Source organism: Phyllopteryx taeniolatus, chromosome 23, assembly GCF_024500385.1.
Source record: "Phyllopteryx taeniolatus isolate TA_2022b chromosome 23, UOR_Ptae_1.2, whole genome shotgun sequence".
Classification (NCBI taxonomy): Eukaryota; Metazoa; Chordata; class Actinopteri; order Syngnathiformes; family Syngnathidae; genus Phyllopteryx; species Phyllopteryx taeniolatus.
In genome coordinates, this window is record NC_084524.1 from 1,803,100 (window position 1) to 1,822,234 (window position 19,135).

The 19,135-nt window shown below is 45.8% G+C and overlaps 2 protein-coding genes across 6 annotated transcripts; one reads left to right on the top strand and one right to left on the bottom strand.

Moving 5' to 3' along the window:
* Nucleotides 1–347: 347 nt before the first annotated feature.
* Nucleotides 348–11,219, bottom strand: ablim2 (actin binding LIM protein family, member 2). 4 transcript variants are annotated; one of them, XM_061763752.1, is made up of 21 exons: nucleotides 11,032–11,219; nucleotides 8,974–9,123; nucleotides 8,116–8,299; nucleotides 7,774–7,886; nucleotides 7,572–7,698; nucleotides 7,392–7,485; nucleotides 7,060–7,147; nucleotides 6,915–6,973; nucleotides 6,651–6,728; nucleotides 6,423–6,566; nucleotides 6,230–6,347; nucleotides 5,832–6,044; nucleotides 4,630–4,737; nucleotides 4,302–4,355; nucleotides 3,964–4,001; nucleotides 3,392–3,500; nucleotides 3,207–3,295; nucleotides 2,290–2,332; nucleotides 2,162–2,169; nucleotides 1,976–2,056; nucleotides 348–1,799 (listed from the first exon to the last, which is right to left on the bottom strand). In XM_061763752.1, exons 1-21 carry the CDS (start codon nucleotides 11,045–11,047, stop codon nucleotides 1,686–1,688), a joined length of 2,028 nt encoding a protein of 675 aa, XP_061619736.1. In that variant the 5' UTR covers nucleotides 11,048–11,219; the 3' UTR covers nucleotides 348–1,685. The 4 variants fall into 4 exon arrangements, 1 of the variants encoding a protein (XP_061619736.1); XR_009786782.1 differs by having other exon boundaries at nucleotides 1,661–1,799; nucleotides 1,976–2,169; nucleotides 2,290–2,350; nucleotides 3,237–3,295; nucleotides 11,032–11,218; XR_009786781.1 differs by having other exon boundaries at nucleotides 1,661–1,799; nucleotides 1,976–2,169; nucleotides 2,290–2,350; nucleotides 3,237–3,500; nucleotides 11,032–11,218.
* Nucleotides 11,220–13,062: 1,843 nt separating this feature from the next.
* Nucleotides 13,063–18,168, top strand: zcchc4 (zinc finger, CCHC domain containing 4). 2 transcript variants are annotated; one of them, XM_061764368.1, is made up of 13 exons: nucleotides 13,063–13,737; nucleotides 13,807–13,925; nucleotides 14,218–14,300; nucleotides 14,618–14,890; nucleotides 15,204–15,284; nucleotides 15,410–15,482; nucleotides 15,621–15,771; nucleotides 15,860–15,960; nucleotides 16,261–16,382; nucleotides 16,462–16,537; nucleotides 17,015–17,066; nucleotides 17,181–17,319; nucleotides 17,406–18,168. In XM_061764368.1, the coding sequence occupies exons 1-13, from the start codon at nucleotides 13,650–13,652 to the stop codon at nucleotides 17,491–17,493; spliced, it is 1,446 nt and encodes a 481-aa protein (XP_061620352.1). In that variant the 5' UTR covers nucleotides 13,063–13,649; the 3' UTR covers nucleotides 17,494–18,168. The 2 variants fall into 2 exon arrangements, with proteins under 2 accessions (XP_061620352.1, XP_061620353.1); XM_061764369.1 differs by lacking the exon at nucleotides 14,618–14,890 and having other exon boundaries at nucleotides 13,064–13,737.
* Nucleotides 18,169–19,135: the final 967 nt, after the last annotated feature.

Consider the following 19,135-nt stretch of genomic DNA (forward strand, 5'->3'; position numbering starts at 1 on the left):
ATACTAAAAAAAAAAATGTAATTGCATCAAAATATAAATATTTAAAATGTGAAATTTCCCTATATGTAAAATAACTATTATTTTCAGGATTACAATACATTTCTAAAGATGAACAAATGTCATATCGTTGAGAATTAAAAAAAAAATTCACGATTCATTTTTGTTCTATACTATTAATATGTTTAAAATGAGAATATCAAAACGTTTTGAAACAAAAATATACGTTTATATTTTAACAAATCTAAAAAATAATAGAAATAAAATACACATACTAGCAAAAATGTATTTCAATCCAAACTAATAATAAGCACAGTACGGGCATAATGTCAGTGGACAGTTGAGCAGGCTGCGGTTGGATAAAGCACTTTAATGGCGCAGGAATATTAGAAACACGAAACAGTGTTTTACATACAAGGCGCAAAATAAACTTGATATGTATCCAGCTTCTAAAAAATTCAAATACAATAGAAACATCCCTTCCTGCATATCATAAATAAGTTACGGCGAGCAGCGCAATCTTCGTTGAATATCATATCATTCCAACAGAAAAGAATCATTAGCATGCAATGGCTTGTATAGAGAAATGTATCCAATACAGCATATGTGGAGATGTATTCAGTAGTAGATCCGAACATACATCATGTGTTTTAGTTTTGCAGTACGCCGTGATGCTTTCAAGCAACAAACAGAGCAGATGAAGAGGAAGAAAGAAAGCCCAAACGATATCATATATAAAGTTAGCGTTTTGGATTCACGGCCTCAGCAGTCACTCATTGCGGGATCGAGAAAAAAAAATAAAAATAAAAAAAATGATACGGTATGTATGTGTATCGAAACAAATGAGACGGCGAATGGAAAAACGCAAAAAAAAAAAAAAAGGACGTCGGATGTTCTCACGAGAATTTTGGAGCAAATCACGGGAAAAAATGTGAAGAAAAAAAGAAAAAAAAAAAAAAAAAAAAAAAAAGAAGAGCCACACTGAAAAGTGAAGGAAGCTTTGTTGACGTCTGGAAACGTACAAAATGAAAGCCGGAACATTACGAGAAAAAAAGTCCGAAAATTGCAAGATAATGTCGGAAACTTGCTTGAATCGAGTTCTGATATTCCGAGGAAAAGTCGTTATGTTCTGAGAAGAAAATGGTAACACTACTTGAAAATGTTGTAAACTTAAAAGAATAAAGTTGTCGTATCACAAGAAAAAAGTCAGAATGTTATGGTAATAAAATCATATTATGAGAAAGTTGGAATATTACAAGAAAGTCGGAAACTTACAAGAATAAAGTCCTGTTAGTACGAGAATAAAGTTACAATATTACGAGGGAAAAGCCCTAATATTATGGAGGGAAAAAAAAGTGAAAATGAGGAAAAATTGGTAACGTGCGGACAAAAAAACGAATTCCACGGGAATTAATCAGGAAAAAAAATAGCAAATTTGGATGCAGAAAAGTGGGAGACTTCCACGGCAATTGACGGGAATCAAGGCTTTTCAGGCTAAATGATCGTGAGAACGCCAAGTTCTGCGTGTTTGACCGCGGGTGGCGCTACAAGCACGGGGCATGCAAACAGTACCGCAGCTGATCCGTAAAGTTGCCAGTCCAACATTCCCACTTGTATTGCACACGGAAAGCTTTGAGCCAGGGGGGCGGGGTCAGGGGGGGCGGGGCGGGCCGCCGATCGGCTCCGTTCTAAAAAAGCCGAGCCCTCTTCTTCAAGTCATTTCTTTTCCAGAGGGCCAGACGGTCGAAGTGATCCAGAGTCATTCCGAACACCTTCCGGAAGTCGTCGGGCGAGAGATGTCTCTGGCAAACCGGGAGAGTCAAAGTCAGCGGCTGCGTTCGGGATTGTTTTAGTGAACCTACAAAGTCCACTTCAAAAGTTGACGATCACATGATCATCATCATGCTCCTCATCCTCCTCATCTTCATCGCGATCGGGGAGTAGAGAATGGGCTGAACAAGCGGCGATTGACGCTTACCTCCAGTCGGGTGCGATCGACGTCTCTGGGAAGTTTCACTTTTACTCGATTTGTGACCGCCAGTATTTCGTAAGGGTACACCTGGAGAAATAATTGTCAACTAAATGATGTACATTTATGAATACATATTGTGGAATAATGAAATGCAATTGTGACATTTTCCCATGCACGAAAATGACGTCTTACCTTGTACTCTGGGCAATTGGAAAGAAACAAATTGAGAATTCATTAGATGACGCACACACACACACACAAATGCAAGCTATACTTGGAGCAGAAGCCATTGAATCAGAACAACAACAACAAAATCTCACCTCTCGTGCCTCCCCAGCTTCGGGAGTCTGGATCGATTTCATCCTCAACCATCTCAGCAGCCTTTCAAAAAATATGTAAATATACAGTATATATGAAATAATAAGAAAAGAAAAGAAATGAGACCAAGCTAAATCATTTCAAAATGGTTTCCGGCATGAACTTACAACCTGTACAAGTCCATCCATCCATCCATCCATCCATCCATTTTCTGAGCCGCTTATCCTCACACGGGTCGCGGGCGTGCCGGAGCCAATCCCAGCTATCAGCGGGCAGGAGGCGGGGCACACCCTGAACCGGTTGCCAGCCAATCGCAGGGCACATACGAGCAAACAACCATTCACACCTACGGGCAATTTAGAGTCTTCAGTGAACCTACCGCGCATGTTTTTGGGATGTGGGAGGAAAGCGGAGTGCCCGGAGAAAAGCCACGCAGGCACGGGGAGAACATGCAAACTCCACACAGGCTGGGCCGGGGAATCGAACCCCGGTCCTCAGAACTGTGAGGCAGACGCTCTAACCATTTGCCCACCGTGCCACCACCTGTACTACTCAATTTAAAAAAAAGAAATATTTTCAAGAGGGTGAATTAAAAAAAACAAAAAACTGAGATAATGTGTTTGGAAAAGTGCGCACACCCTCTCATCACTGGGGATGTGGCTGCGTTTAGAATGAACCAATCACATTCAAACTCGTGCTGAATGGGAGTCAGCAGTGCACACAGCTGCCACCATTTCAAGCACTTCTGATGAACCCTGAACAAAGTTCAGCTGCTCTAGTCGGCTTTTCCTGACATTTCTTTCGGGATTTGTGCTTACACTGACCGATATTTGGAACTGTTCATAACTCCCTCCACTTCGACTAGGAGGTATGTTGCCTTTTTATACCAAAACCATACAAATAAAGGCTTCCCTTGAACTGGATGCCTCTTAAAATAAACACAGCTCACCTTGTAGATGCCGTTCCTTCCGTAACCAGGTAAGGATGCAGATTTGTTATGAGGAAAATCTGACAAAATATATATACATAAAAATTCATATGGATTTGAATCGTCTGTCTTCTTAATTCGCACCGTGAGCCCAAACCAACAATAGTGCGACTCACTTGGCCGAGAGGCATTCACGGGCAAACTGCAGGTCGACTCGGACGGCTGGTGGTCTTCGGGGCCCATCGGTCCGTCGACGTCACTCTTCAACATCGTCCAACTGCTCCTCTAAAACGGAAGAAAGAAAAAGAATCCTCACAAGGACGAAGACGTACTTTGGCGGGTTGAAAAGTCGTACTCTTACAAGGATATGATCTTATTTCCCCCCCCCCCACGAGATAAAATCGCCACGTTATGGTATAGAAGTCACAGAAAAAAAGTCACATTCAAACAGGAAAAACTTTTACATTGTACTACATACATACATACATATACATATATATATATATATATATATACACACAATTTATTTATATATATTTAGTGTCCTTTTATTATTGGAAAATGTGCCTTTTTTTGGGGGGGGGGGAAAGTACATTATTTCTTGGGAAAAATAAAAAATAAAAAAAATACAAATAATTTAAAAAAAAATAAAAAAAAATCAGACTACATACAAAAAAATGCCTTTAGTTTAAAAAAAAAAAAAAAAAAACGAAGACTCGTGATTTTCAATCTGAAATGAGTCGCCCACCTTGCTATCGTCGCCATCCTGCCAGGACGTTCTGGAAGCTGCAAAATTCGAAAAGGTTTGGAGAATGTCACACACAGACCCGGGGGAAAAAAAGTCACAATCTTACACCAATGAAATGAAATCATTATTTTTCAAGAGTCCAGAAGGCATCGTCTTTTGTCCTTTACGAGCTTGTATCTCCTTGTGAAGATACATACAGTATGTGTTCATATTTAGCAAGTCGCTACGAGCATTACATTGCATGTAATTCCGGAGTCTGCGAGGAATGGAGAGCGGAAAAGGGGCATGCAACACGTCGACCCAGGAGAGGGAAGTGTTAAATAAGAAGTGGACTGTACCATGCTGTTTGTAGATGGGGCGTTTTCTATAGATATTATCTTTGACCTCAGTCTCTGGAAATGGGAATAGGCAAAGAGAGGGATATCAAATGAAAGAAGCAAACAGCAGAGAGAGAGAGAGAGAGAGAGAGAGAGAGAAGCATGAGTTAGCAGTTATTTTGGGGATGAGAGAGAAGCCAAAAAACTGCACTGCAGAGCTTGAGTCAACGCAAATGTTCCATTTTCTAGGTACAAAAAAAATGATTTGCTATCATCCGTGCATTGAATTTGCAAATGTGCAATGAGAGGTCATTTACGAGCAGAGGTGAAGCGGCGCTTTTATGCCTACCTGGGATGTGGAAATGGCGAGGGGCAGCCACGTACGTCGAGGTGGACGATGGGGATTTGCCGTCGGAGAAGGCGGACAAACTGGGGGTACTGCGGCCGCTTTCGCTACCTCCGGTCGGGAACGGGCGACGGGCGAACGTTGGACACAAAACGCGACAAAGAGTCGGTTAGCGGGTGGGTGGCCACACTTGCGGACATTTATGAAGAGCAAAGTGTGCAATACACTAAGTTAGGGGTTCGCCGACATTTTGGGTCCGGGGAGAATTTTTTTCAAGGACACTCTCATCATCCTCATGCCAATTAAATGTGCAACGTGCACCTCGTCATGCCATAGCGATTAGCAAGTTGTTAGGATCAAAAGGGAGGAGTTTGTTTTATTGTTAATGACTAACAGAAGCCTGTAGATGGCGGCGGTGCATCACTTTGGATTTGACATCAGCACAGCTTTTGAGGAGAAGTGAAAGATTTGGGGTGAATCTCGGCACGTCACGACAATTACACGGGGGAGAAACGGCAACACCTCACACGCCAACAGCGCGTGTGCGATATAAAGCGAACGAGGAACCCACACGCAAGGACGTCCCAGGTCGGGGGTCTCGTTTAAACCCCGACTTAGATTTATTAGGATGTCATGCTTCAAACAAAGCGGCGGTTAACAGTGAAGTTTGCTCAAAGGTCGTCTTGCGTCACAGCACGCCATTCTTCAAGCGCAGTGGACCCCAAAGGGAATGCAGACAATGGGAGATTTGCTGGCGGCGTTGCGGGCATCTGTAAAGCTGAAGGTGGCGGGCGTACGAATGGGAAAGACGGAAAGATTTTTTTTTCTCCGTTCAATTTATTAGATTTATTTTTAAAAAAAACATACTATCCTGCAAATATGCAGATACCGTTTTGATTCACGATCACAATAAAAATACAAATTCATAAAAAGATGCACAACGAAGGCCTCCCCCGCAGTAAACGCCTTCATTGCAGTATCTATTATTTTGTAATCTATTATTTGAATTCAGTATCATTAGTTAGATTGGACTGTAAAATATATGATTTGAACTCCGTATGCTCTCAGTCGTAACTGATGCCGGGTCCTCTCCGCAGCGGCGCCAATAAAAGCGGAAGACGCTCGTGAAAGGATTCCGAGGCTTTTTGGGAGCTTTCGTCCGCCCTCCAGCAAATTGGCCGCCGTCTGCACGGAACGAGGGATACCTCGGAAGTAAGGGATGAAGTTGTGCTGCTGCAGCATGGACAAGGTGGTCGGGTTGAGGTGTAACGACACCCCTCGACCGCCGGCCCGTAGCGCCGCGCCACCCGCCCCGCTACGCCCTTCGGGCCCCTGGCGATGGCGCACGGGCAAGGAAGGGGAAGCCCCGGGCGAGCCGCAGGTGACCTTGAGCGCACCCGGCCACTCTACTTCTGGTCCTGAATGTCAAAGGTTTTGTCACAGAATGAGGAAGAGCGCAAAAGGATGACGAAGGTGCACAGTCGACCCGTGGCCATCAAAGAGGGACGGACCATGAACGCGTACAGAACAGCGCCAACACTGGAAACCGGCACGATAAAGGCAACGAATTCATGCCATGACGAAAACTCGCCAACGGCGGTACCTGGTCGGCTGTTGTTCTGGGGGGAACGGGACGGAGTGTACCGTCCGTAGCCCCCCGCGGAGCTGTTGGAACTGGGGCTGGAGGGCCTTCGCTGACAGGGTGACTTCTCCCCGTCGCCCTGGACGCACAAGGCCGGGAGGAAGCCAAAATCAACCTTTGGCGAAACCCTGGACCCCAACAAAGGCTCGTCTACCTCGCCATAGTGCCTCTCTTCGGACGGGTTGCTGACGTAGGGCGAGTATGACAGCATGTCCGGCCGGTCTATGTTGTAGATGGCCTTGGTCTTGGGAAGGGCCGCCAGGTCCTTGTAGTCCAGCATCTCTTCTCCGAGCTTGGCCTGGCAACCGAATCACGTCGGCCAATGAATGAATTGTTAAATGACGGCCGGGAGAGTCGAGTGGAGTTGCCGGAAGGGTCTTACAAAAATGACTCTGTTGGGAGAGCCTGAGGCACTGGACGCCGGGACGGACGTGATGCTCTCAGACGAAGTCCGAGTCACCTGGAACACATTGGATTATTTGTAGAACCAAAATGGCGCCGTACCCCAATGAATCCGCTTACCCTCTCACACGGTGTGTGCCAGTACTTTTTTATCCTGAAATATCAAACCTTTTTTGACTGCGGTCTGGCAGTGCCCCCCCCCCCCCCCCCCCCCCCGTGCCCCCCCCAGGTGCCGGGTCCTTACCTTACTCTTCTCCTCCTGCTTGGCAGCTTGTCTGCAAGGCGGATGCCAGATGGAAGAACCTACAGGAGAAGGACGGCTTTTTAGTCCTCGGTGACAGCCGCCCGCCTACATTTGGGGAAACCCTTCGAAAGTCTTCTGGCGCTACCTTGGAGGTACATCTCTTCTCCTTCCGCAAACATCTGCTCACAGCGGGCACAGCGGGCACACGATGGATGATAGTGCTTCTCTCCGGCCTGTTGAGCGACAAAAAAAAACAAAACAAGATGTTGACGATGGGAGTACGGAGACGTGGTACTGTCGTCTGACCACCAGGGGGAGCCGTGCAGTAGTCTTCGGGAAGCATGTACGGCCACCGAGCTCGACACAGTATCATTAGCAGGTTGCGACAGAGATGCGGAGAGACTGGAAGAGTCACAGAAAGGCAAAGAAGGGCGACGGGTAGATCAACGGCGGTATTGCAGGCGAACAATGCACGACCTCCAAGACTTTTCCAGTGATGTACTTCTTGCAGCTCTCGCACTGGATGCCGAACATGGCGTGGTAGTCCATCTCACAAAAGGGGATCCCGTCCCTTGAAAGAACAGGAAGGAGGCCGTTTCAAAGCGACAATTACAAACGGAACACGGTCCGCGTGGCGGCTGCGGTCGGAGCACTCACTTGCTAATGTACTCGGCATTGAGGACCTTGTTGCACACTTTGCACTTGAAGCAGCCGAGGTGCCAGTGCTTGTCCAGGGCCGCGAGGGACTGCTCGTTCTTAAACTCCTTCCCGCAGCCGCAGCAGTCTAGACGGGAACCGACAGCGCGCTTGACTTTCGGGACGTACGCATGCACGTGCAAACCGAGAAGCCGCTACTGACTGTGGACAGCCTGGATGGGCGCGGGGCTGTTCGCGGGAAGAGGCTGGGTACAGTTCTGGCAGATACACTCCTTCCCATTGAAAGTCACTCGGTCGCCAGCTGGAAATGGCTGCCTGCGACATAAATCCTTCATCATGCGGCAGCCGGAGACAAATGGAGAACCCCCTCCTCAGCTCAATTCACCAAGTTAGACGCAAACTAGATGTTCCTATGATAAGACAGAAGGCAGCTTCTCCTTGCCCGCATGCGAGGGCATGAGACTTCAACCTTTCAGGGCGAAAGGTTTGCCCGCGTCACAAGGAAAACAGAGAAAAAACACGGTTCGGTTTTCCGGTTCCTTACTTGCAGGAGGCGCAGACGAAGCAGTGCGGGTGGTAGATCTTGCCCAGGGCGGAGACCACCTCTCCTTCGATGAAGTCCTGGCAGCTGAAGCAGCGAGTCCCGTACAGACGCTGGTAGTCCAGAGTACACAAGTACTCGCCCTGTCGCACGAAGAAGCCTCCGTTGGCCAGTTCGCATCCACACACTGGCGAGGGGCAAACGACAAGGCGCTCGATTACTTTCACAACGCCGATTTGCCAGTCGGTGGCAAATCGATTTTTCTGCTATCTGTACTTTACTTTTACTAAAGCAAGCCTTTCGTGTTTCCTTCCGAGCCGAAGTATTTGACACACAAATGCAAGCCAACTCGAAGTCATGTGTGAAGGTTTGTGTTGGCTTTTTACAAGAACGTGAGAAGTATGCACTGTGCGTCTCACACGCCGGAGTTATTCTGCCACTCCTGCCGCCGATAGAGACGGGAACGTGCTGAGCTCGGCTCCCCGGGCCGGCGAAGTTAGCGAGTCAACGTGTCTACATCCTTTTGCAGTTCCCCATTTACTGGACTGACGCTCACGCTGCCGCTACGCTGAGGAAGTAACGGAGTAAGGTTCCCGCGGCGGGCAAAGTGAGCGAGCCGGCATGTAATTCCAGGCACCGAAGAGGACTCGTGCTTACTACGCTGCTTTCGTACGTTGAGAAAAAGGGAGTTAGGTTCCCCTGGTAGGAAACGTTAGCGAGTCAACATGTCGGCGTTCTTTCGATTTCAGTCATTGAAGAGCTGATGTTTTTATTTCCTGGACTGACAAATGAATAACGTTAGGTTCCCAAGAGCGCCCAGGTTAGCGCATCCACTGCAACATGACAGTGAGTGGCACACACCTTTACACACGAAGCACTTGATGTGGAAATGTTTATTTTGGACTCGCAGGGCCTCCCCTTTGCAAGGCTTTCCGCAGTTCTGGCAGGCGACGGGGCCTCGTCCTGGTTTCTGCTGCGCCACCGGGCTTGGCGCAGCCTGCTGCTGAATCACTAAAGGGCAACACACACACGCACACACACACACACACAGTGATGTTACGAATGTGTGTGAGGAAACGCACATTCTATACTGCCGGAGCCGCTTTTGCGAACGAGGTTTGCGAGGAACCTGCCCCGAAGGGTTCGGCTTGATTGCCTTTATTTTCACAGCAAACCGGTTTCATCGCCGCCTTCGTGATTGTACATAGCCCAAAGGTTCAAGTTCACTTGTGAATGGGGACCAGGTCCGACCTTAGACAGAAAAGAAATGTCTAAGTCTTTGGACTCGGTGAAGCAGCATGTGGCTCATTGCTCACATTTGTAACATGCACGAATACAAATTAAAGGGGGTTCTCTACTCTCGGTGGTTCATGGCGGTCATATGAAATATACTTTTCAATTTGAATTGCTTTATTGCAAATAATGTGGCCCACAAACGCAAATCGTGAGCATCGTGTTTTTTTGCCAAATTACCAAAATTGTAAATTGTCTTCGCTTTGAAAAACAATCCGATACTGCAAGCATTTTTGTCCCCAATACTCCTTTTTGAAAGGAACCGAAAAAGGTTTTGACTGGCTTTTGGTATCAAAGCTACTATTGTGTAATAATATAAGGCGATCATAGATTTATATTGTTTGCCAGTCATGGCGGCCCTCCGAGGGAAACCAGTACGATGTGGCCCGCCCCGAAAATGAGTTTGACCCTCCTGGTCTATACCACGAATCCCCTTTTAAAGATGCCAGGCTATACTGTATGCCATCTCTAAAAATAGGACACCCCATAATACTCAACAGCATTCCTGTTCGTGAACTATCGGATTTGGAGGCGTGGTCCGACGCTGGCATTACCAGCAGGCAACTTTAACTGGACTTTGCCGTCTAAAAACAAGCGCAGCTCCACGAAGTCCAATCATTAATCGTTTCAACATTTTTCCGTAAGCACAGAAGAACATTTAGAGAAAGAGACGGTCCCTGGAAACGGCCCAAATGACTCGAAAATGGCAGGCAGCCTTCCGCCATCTTCAGAGGGTTTTTTTGCACTTCTTCTCCTGATTGACATGTCAGGCAAGCTCTCTTCACTCTCGTGTTTGGTTAAACCACACCTGGAATGCAACTAATTCTCTTGCCCTGCCTCAACCCCCCCCCGACATCTGGATTTTGGCCTGTTTTACCGCCCCCGCCCTCCACCCTCCTGCTCAGAGAGGGGCGAAGTGACGATGGGCAAAGTGAGGCTGTTGCCATGGAGGATGCCCGTCCCTTCAATAAATCGCAAAATGACACTTGACACTGCAGAGATGCTCCCATTACTTTTACATTGTTTGCAAGGATTTTGACAAATAACCGTAAATACGACGGATGCCTGAATCTAAACGTAGGTGGTTATGACTCAGGAATAAAGCCTTGTGCATTGTTGTCAGCTCTTGAAGCAGAGCAACAGTCAAAACACAAGCCGAGCAGGTTGAACGAGGAAGGGGGCCAAGGAAGTAAAGAATTCATTTCTTATTTTGACTTTTTTTTTGTTTTTTTTTTTAAATAAAAACATTTCATTAAAGAAAATGATGTCAAAGGTGTGTTTATATTTTTTATTTTGCAATTTTTTTTTGGAAACGGTTTTATGTGAAACAGGAGTGCAGAACATTCGGAGATTTAACATACAATAATTGTAAGAATAAAAAACAAAAATAATACAAATATAAAATGAATATATTATAAAATAATTATGATATCAAATTTGAAAAACAACAAGACATTTTTGTATTTCAATAAATGTAAGTATGTAAAAATAATTGGCACTTGACACCGAAAGTGCTCCACACTTACATAACAGGAATCCCGTCCTGCTGCAGGTGTGTCACACCCCCCAAAAACAAATCCCAATGTGCTTTTGTCTTTTCTACTCACACGCCGCGCTCATTCCTACCCGTTTCCTCTGGCATTTCAACGGATTAAGTCCTTGTTCCTTGTTCGGCGAGATCCAAGCAACCTTCCCAGAGCTCCTGGATTGTCCGCTATGCAGCAGTGGCGTAATAATAAATGAGAGCGTGCCTTCTATCCTCAGCTCCGGAATGAGCTGTGGGTCATGTGACTTTCTCTCTCACACTCTCGCTCTGTTATTCCAGACGTGGTATAAATAGAAGCAGATGGTGCGCAATGAGAATGACACTCGGGTGGGTGGGGGAAACTTTTTTTTTCCTATCGGGAGGGGCAATTTGCTCCCCTAAATCAGGGGTTTTCGAACTTCCAGGGACCCCTTACTGGGGAGGAATTTCCCCAAGGATCCCCTCACAATCCTAAAGCCAATTAAACGCAACTGCCGTAGGAGGGAAATGGTTGCCTATTTTTAAGAAATGTAACGTTATGATGACAAGTTGACGTTTTAGAGAAAAATACTGCAGTGTCATGAGAGTAAAGTCCGATTTTTCCAACATAAAGTCATATTATTATGATGTAAAAATGTAAATACTGTACATCGTAGCAATCTCCAGCAACTATAGCTAGGTGCTAGCAAATGATCCGCCAACAGGCTAGTCTTTCATGGACAGCTTGTCAATGCAAGACATGCTAAGACTAGCCACAAGCGCTAGCCACAAGCTCAGAAGCTCGTGATGGACACCAGGGGGAAAGAGGTTGGATTGTTGTGGGCTCAAACACGTTGACAACGGCTAGATTGTCTTATTCTGTCTGGGGATGCTTGCTGGGTGGGCGGGCATTCCTGTTGGGTACCCCGTCCACCACCCACAGTGGCTAAACCGGAACCCAATCGTGGACACCAGGGGCAAAAAGTTCCCCTTGTGGGCCAACCAACCACCTAAAGGGGAGCGAGCTCCAAGGACCCTGTCTGGGGATGGCGTTCCTGTCAGGGATGCCATCCACCACCGGCAGTGGCAAAACCAGAGCCCATTGGTGGACACCAGGAGTAAAGAGCTTGACTTGTGGGGGAACCAACACCGTGACAGGGATCAAGTTTGTCGTACTCTGTCTGGGGCCGCTTGGGTGGGCCTTCCTGTCGTGGACACCGCCCGCCACCTGGAGTGGCATCCTACCCGACCCAATGGTGGGTACCGTGGGTAAAAAGTTTGCATTGTGGGGAAACCAAACATCTTAAGAGGTGCGAGCTTGTATTACCCGGTCTAGGGAGGGCGTTCTTTGCTGGGGTCACCATCCGCAGTGGCAACATCTGAACCCAACGAAAGAGCTCAAGGGTAAATAGGTTGGATTGTTGTGGAACCAAACATCTAGACAGGCTGACACATTCTAGGAAATATTTGTTTCTGCATTTACTATGGTTTCACAGCATCAGTAACTCTATACAATAAGCAAGCTCCAATCAAAATGTCTTACCGGTGCTGCTCATGGTGTCAGTCAGATGATGCGCTGTAAATAAAGAGCCTCTCCTCACCGGTCCAGGATGAAGGATCCCAGCAGCTGTTGCGCGACGCCCATTCACCACCTTACGTGGGTGCGTGGGGGAGTTCTTCGTTGGGAGGGACCCACGGAGGGGCCTGGTGGCTCCCGGTTTGATGTGACTGATGTCTTATGGCCCGCAGACACTGCGGCAACGCCTCTCTAACGCAGCCAGCTTGGGCGTGAACGTACTTCGCGAAACAAGGCCTGTAAAGACACAAATACAAGTTCATGAGTTTCCTTGGTTGACTACTGAAATAAAAGCACAGCATATATTGTTCATTATTAAATATACCTACACACAAAAATATTGCATTTTACTGCTTACAATAATTGCTCTTACAGGTAGCCTTGAGTATGGAAAAAGAACATACATTAAAAAATATATATATATTAATTTCTAAAAGATTTTACGCTGAAAGGACACTTCCAGAGCCTCCTGGATGGAACAGCAGTGAAATGACGACTCAAACTGACAAAGTGAGGCGCAGGCCTCCATGGGAATTGTAGTCCCCAAAGGAACGTAACTCAATTCCTTTTGCATAGCGGGCGGCATATTTGGACTACAAGCTCGGGGGCATAACACTTGAACTGTCCCAAATGAAAAACAAGCTACGCTAGCTTGCTAGATAGCCATGCGCGTATGTATATCCGAACACAGTTGCTCCTCGCTCTCCTTAATAGGAAGTAACCTACAATTCCTGATTCAAACAGAGTGAAGAGTGACGCGAGCCGAAGCCAACTACAGTAGCTAGGACGAAATGTATGCTAAGCAACTGGAAGCAGAAGTCACTTTGGTCATTTGACTTACTCACTGGTGCTTATCCGTGACTGTTTTTATTATTGTTTATTTTTGATTATTTATATTTGTTGTATTGCGTTGTATATTTTGTTTCACTTCTGATTTTAAAAAAGAAAATACGTTCAAAAAAGAAAGGGGGCGGGAGTACCCGGAAGTATTTACTGCTCATGTGATTCGTGACTGTCCAATGACAAACAAGGCTACGCCTTCCAAACGGAGACGTGGTTGCAACTTCCAACCTCGGTCTCGTCAAGTCTACAACATGACTCCGCACGTTTAATCGTCTTATATTATCAAAGTGTTACATATTGAAATAACTAGCCGCTTACCACATGGATACAGTCGGGCTGGACGACAGCTGTTTGGGATACGAAGTTATTCTTTCGGAGGGCGACAGATCAACGCCGCGCTGCCCACATGGTAAACAGGAGTCCAGACCCAGCTAATCGATCGTGAGCGCTTGCGATGACATTTCCATTTGGTTTGCAGGACCAACTTTGTTATTTGAGAAAGTCAGGAAACGTGGCGAGGGAGGAAGGAGGTTTTACGCGTGCTCGGCTTGCAGAGACCGGAAGGACTGCAACTTTTTCCAGTGGGAGGACGAAAAGGTAGACATTTGATAGAAAGCAGTTTTGTTTTAATTAATTCAGTCAATTTAGGATGTAATTCAGGGAGTGATTCACAAAAAGATGTGACGAACATTGCGTGATTTTTGCTTTTATGATTCTCGTGGACTCATCTATCTATGCCAGCGATACATAGTGACAGGCAGAATAATGAAATGTTAGCACCACATGCTAGAAAGTCCAATTAGCCCGCGTACGAAGAACCGAGACAATGTGCAATATGTGCCTTGCTTATCAATACAGAGTTTGAATGAATGCTCCGCTTGGTTTGAAGGTGTCGGAAGCCAGAGAGTTGGCCAGGCAAGCGAACAACAAAAGGCAGAGGGCCCCCTTCAGCCAGCAGCAGTACAGTGCCAGGTAAGATTAACGGCTATTTGTATGTTTTCATTTTTATTTTTAGGATCTAAGTACAGTATTTTCTAGACATCTTATGCTTGCCATTGTTTTTCTTTCACTATACGTAGGATAAATATATGCTTGAGTATTGTTATATTGTCTGTCTACATGTGTTGCTGCACCGTTTGTGATCAAATCATCCTTAGAACGCGTCCATGTTATAACAACCGTAGCATCGATGACGTTTTGCATTTTGTGTTAGCATTAAACTTGAAACTTAAAATGAATAAATCAGTGGCTAGCTGGCAGCCAAATGTGACTCCGCATCGTCCCTGAAGGTTCCTACAGTTTATCTCCCTCCCGCCGGATGAAAAGAAGTTCTGTCAGGATTGCCAGCTCGTCCTCCTCGCCGACGAGGTGGACGCGCACGCCGCGCACGTGCGCGTCCCTGTGGCCGCCGCCCTTTTGAGGCAGCCCAGCAGGCTGCTGCGTCCCCTGGACAACAACAAGAGCTACGCCCAGTATCTGTTCACCGAGCGCACTGCCCGCTTCCTGCTGGGCACCCTGGCTGCCTTGGGCTACAACAAGGTGCTATGCGTGGGCACGCCCAGGTGAGCCGCTCGTATGTGACCGTTGAACCCGATGCGGTGTTCCCCCTGCTTATTTATCGCAGGGGTTACGCTGCGTACAGAGCCCACCCGCGATAGACGAAAATCCAAGAAGTAGCGAAGCTTTATGCACAATACCAGTCCAAAATATGCACGTGAGGTGCAGATAATGTTTTTGTCCGCCTGAGTCACCATCCGCACTGCAGTGTGTGTGACTTTGAATGTGTGTGGCTTTAAAAGGCGGGGCCCTGTCCTTGTGAGTGACACGGGAGTCGGCGAATGAGAGTGTAGAGTAAAACTACGGGACTCTTCCCAGACTCCACGAGCTGATCAAATCGGGAAACGCGGACGGAGCAGCCGAGCCGATGAAGAGCCTTCTGCTGGACATCGACTTCAGGTGGGCTCGCGCGTAACCGTCGTCGGAAAGACGCACCGTGTCGCCAGCTGGGAGGAAGCGCTGCGCACGTCCGTCCGTCCGTGTCCTACACGTGACAGAAATCTGCAGTGTTCTCCTCTTCTCAGATATGCCCAGTTCTACGGCCAAGATGAATTCTGCCACTACAACATGTTCAATCATCACTTCTTCGATGGCGAGGTAATTAACAGATGATGCCCAATGCAGTTTGCTAAGGCGCAAATATAAACGGTCAGAAGATATTGAGTCATGTTTTTCGCCACAACGTATCCCAACATTGAAAAATAATGAGTCGGTAACGAACGATCTTCCTTTCAGGCCTCGAGTGCGGCGGTCCGGGCCTTCCTCAGAGAGTCGGATGGGGAGAAGGCGGTCACGGTGGCCGACCCTCCGTTCGGGGGCCTGGTCAAACCCTTGGCCGGCAGCTTCTCTCGTATCTCGCAGACTTGGAGGAATCAGCAAAGCGCCGGTCAGTGCATTTTTTTTTTTTTATTCGCCGTCCTGAATATTCTGCTACGGGGAAAATATTTGACAGGTTTTCGTTTGTGTCTACGCAGACGGCAGTTATGTCGACATGCCCTTGATATGGATCTTCCCGTATTTCATGGAACCTCGCATCCTGGCCTGTTTTCCCTCTCTGACCATGCTGGACTACCAGGTAAGGGCAGCCATTTTGAGAGAGGCTGCGGTTGACTTTATGAAATCTCGCTATATTGCATAAACCCCCATCATATCCCGCAAGTACTGACAACATATACATAGTGATTCAAATGCAGTCAAAAAGTCAACGTTGTTCCCTCCATATTAAAGGGTGTTTAAAGGGCGTGGGAGTGTTAAAACATTGTTTCATAATGCTTTTTGTTTGGCAGAGAAGTTTGAAACGTATCCTCTGCAATGAATGGGGCTTCAATGTCATTGAATTGTCTTTATGCGGACTTGGTTGTCCTCGTTCTCCCAGGTGGACTACGATAACCATTCCCTGTACAAGCACGGGAAGACGGGAAGGAAGCAGTCTCCGGTCCGACTGTTCACGAACATCTCCCCCGCTGAAATCGTCCTCCCCGAGGAGGAGGGTTACAGGTAGTCCCGTATTCTCCCAAAAAGCAAAACAAAACTTCCTGAAGGTTTTCGGCAGCGCTTCTGCTTCTCGTCCCGCTAGATTTTGCGCCATTTGCGAGAGATACGTGGGGCGCCTCAACGAGCACTGCGCCGAATGCGACGTCTGCCCATCCAAGGTAACTTGCGGCCGTCGCTGACCTTTTGTCACCGCTGTCCAATGAAAAAGAACAACGGTAACAATGGACATTTGCCGCCATGATAGAAGTAAAAAAAAGAGACAACATCACGAGTTCGAGGTTCATCTTTGAATTTGAATAAACTCTTACTTTGCACCAAACAAGGACAAAATTACAATGTTAGGGTAGAAGACATTGCATTGTTATAAGGGAAAAAAGTTTATTTTTTCATTAAAAAGTCTTGACTCAAAATTGTATTTTATTTTTCCCCCCACAAATGAGGAGGGGGGGGGGGGGGAATCGCAATGGAAATTTTTGAAGAAACCAAATTAAAATTTTACAAGGAAAGAAATCACAAAAGGAAAACTTTTCAAAGAAACGAGGCCATATATGCTTTTTATCGGACAGCGACAATTTGCTGTCTGAATTTATCGCAGTTGACTGAAAATTGCGTCCAATTTTTTTTTCTGTTCCCAGGACGGCCGCCAGTGGAAACACTGCGCTCTGTGCGGGCGATGTGTGAAACCTTGTAAGCGCACGTTTTTTTGTTTTTTTTCGGTCTTACGGTCCATTACGTCATGAGACTTACATTGCAATCCAGACGGATGGAATGACCTTTTATCTCTCGCCACCCTTGACGTAGCATGGCGGCACTGTCAGTCATGTGGCCGCTGTGCCCTCCCGGACCACCCGTGTGACCAAAGCCCAGGCGCCGAGGGTTGCTTCAACTGCGCCAGCCTGGCCCACAAACGCAAAGCTTGCCCTCTAAAACACATCAGCAGGCAAGTACACATTCATGGTGGTGTTTTTTTTGTTTGTTTGTTTCTACATTTATTCCTGACTTTTGATTTCTATTCCACGGTCGTAGGTCCGCATCCAAGAAAGGACGCGGCGCCCGGACCAGGCAGCTCGCAAAACTAAGCGCGCGTAGCGGCAGGATTAAAAAAACCAAATAAAAAGATCTGACAAAAAACGTCTCTTGCTCTCACTTGCCACTGTGGTCAGGTTGAGTGTTTTGACCAGTGGGGGGCAGTGCACCACTTGCCCGACTGAAGGCCGGGATTTCAATGCCAAGCATGCAAGCAAACCATTTCAAGTGCTCTTGATTCAACATTTTACTTTAGCGTTAATTTATTCGTAACGATTAATAAATACCAGGGATGCCCAAACCTTTTCCGCTTAGGGCAAAAATGGAAGGAAGAGGTCTACTTCAGGTCGACGTATGCCAAGCAGTTGCAACGTATACATTTTTTTGGGTTTACAAAATTGGTTATATTTTGAAACCAATGTTCAAAATAAAAGGAAGTGTAACACAGTTTAAATTTGTTTTTACAATTGAAAAAAAAAAAGGACATTCATTTTTCAAATTTTTTAAAAATAATGCTAGTATCTGTATGTCTGATCAGTTTGATATCTTGTAATATTCAAAATGCCATTTCAATTGTTTTTACAGAAATTGTGATGTCAAGTAACTTTCAAAGTTTTATTTCAAAAAGTATAGTGTGATATTGTGTAACATTACATTAAAGAAATAAAAATGGACACATTTTGATGACATTTTTCTATAATAATTTCAGTGTGAAACTGTCACTTTTCAATGTTGTATTTTAAAAATAAAAAGTAGCATGTCATCTTGTAACATGATTATTATTTTTTTTTACAATTTCAAAAAACAAAACAAACATAATTTCATTATTCATTGAATTCAATATTGCTATGATCTTGTATCGCTCTGTGATTCCCAATCCAATTCGGAAGTCGGGGCGGCTCAAAATATGGATATTGTGATCCAAATATATGTATATGTATATATATAATTGTTGCGGTACAGTGGTCGGACTCATTGCTTTACAGTAATATCCAAACGGCATAAGTTGTACACGGTTTTCTTCCAATTGTTCCTAAATCCTGGGCAAGAATTTTCGCTCAATGAAAGTTCTGCGTTTTTATTCCCGTAAGCGTGGCCAGGAAATGACATCGCAGATAATCTGTTGAAGGAATGAGCACTTTGTGCCTCTTGTGCTCTTCCTGTGACTTTGACTTTTGTTTTGACATTACGCCGACACGTTTGTCTGGATTTTGTCAAACGTTTGCCGGATCGGGGGGAAGCCATTAGGGCGAGAGTTTGATCCAGCTCGCCGTGCAATTCTCATGCAAAATTCTTTATCATTGAGGGGAAACTCAATTTGAAATTTAATGAGGAAAAAAAAAAAAAAAAGTCGCAACATAAAGTATAATAATATTTGGAGATTTTTGTAAGACGACAAGAATAAAGTGGAAATTTTGCCAGACAAAGGTGAAACGAGAATACAATTTATGATCATTATGTATTGTTTATCATCATTTTGACATGGAATTAAAAACAGAACATGAAATGTCGCGAGAAAAGATAACGAAGTTGTAACTTTACGAGAAATAAAACATTTTCCCCAGTTTCCCCCCCCCCCCCCCCCCATTTTCCCCTATTCCTATGTATAATGCGCACCATTGATTTTTGAAATTTTTTGACATGCATATTATACACGAGAAATTACAGTAGTTGTCATCTATCGCGGGGGCTTCTGGAGTGCAACTCCCCGCATATGTCATGTCCAACAA

Bases quoted from the DNA above. Each gene is read 5' to 3' on its own strand.
- zcchc4 (XM_061764368.1), top strand. From the start codon at position 13,650: ATGGATACAGTCGGGCTGGACGACAGCTGTTTGGGATACGAAGTTATT. The intron at 14,891-15,203 runs GTGAGCCGCTCG...GACTCTTCCCAG, and splicing joins CTATGCGTGGGCACGCCCAG to ACTCCACGAGCTGATCAAAT. The intron at 15,285-15,409 runs GTGGGCTCGCGC...TCCTCTTCTCAG, and splicing joins CTGCTGGACATCGACTTCAG to ATATGCCCAGTTCTACGGCC.
- ablim2 (XM_061763752.1), bottom strand. The intron at 8,300-8,973 runs GTGTGTGCCACT...GCCCCTCGCCAG, and splicing joins CAAGTGCTTCGTGTGTAAAG to TGTGTGGATGCGAACTGGCC. The intron at 4,738-5,831 runs GTATCCCTCGTT...TCCCGACCGGAG, and splicing joins CTTCATCCCTTACTTCCGAG to GTAGCGAAAGCGGCCGCAGT.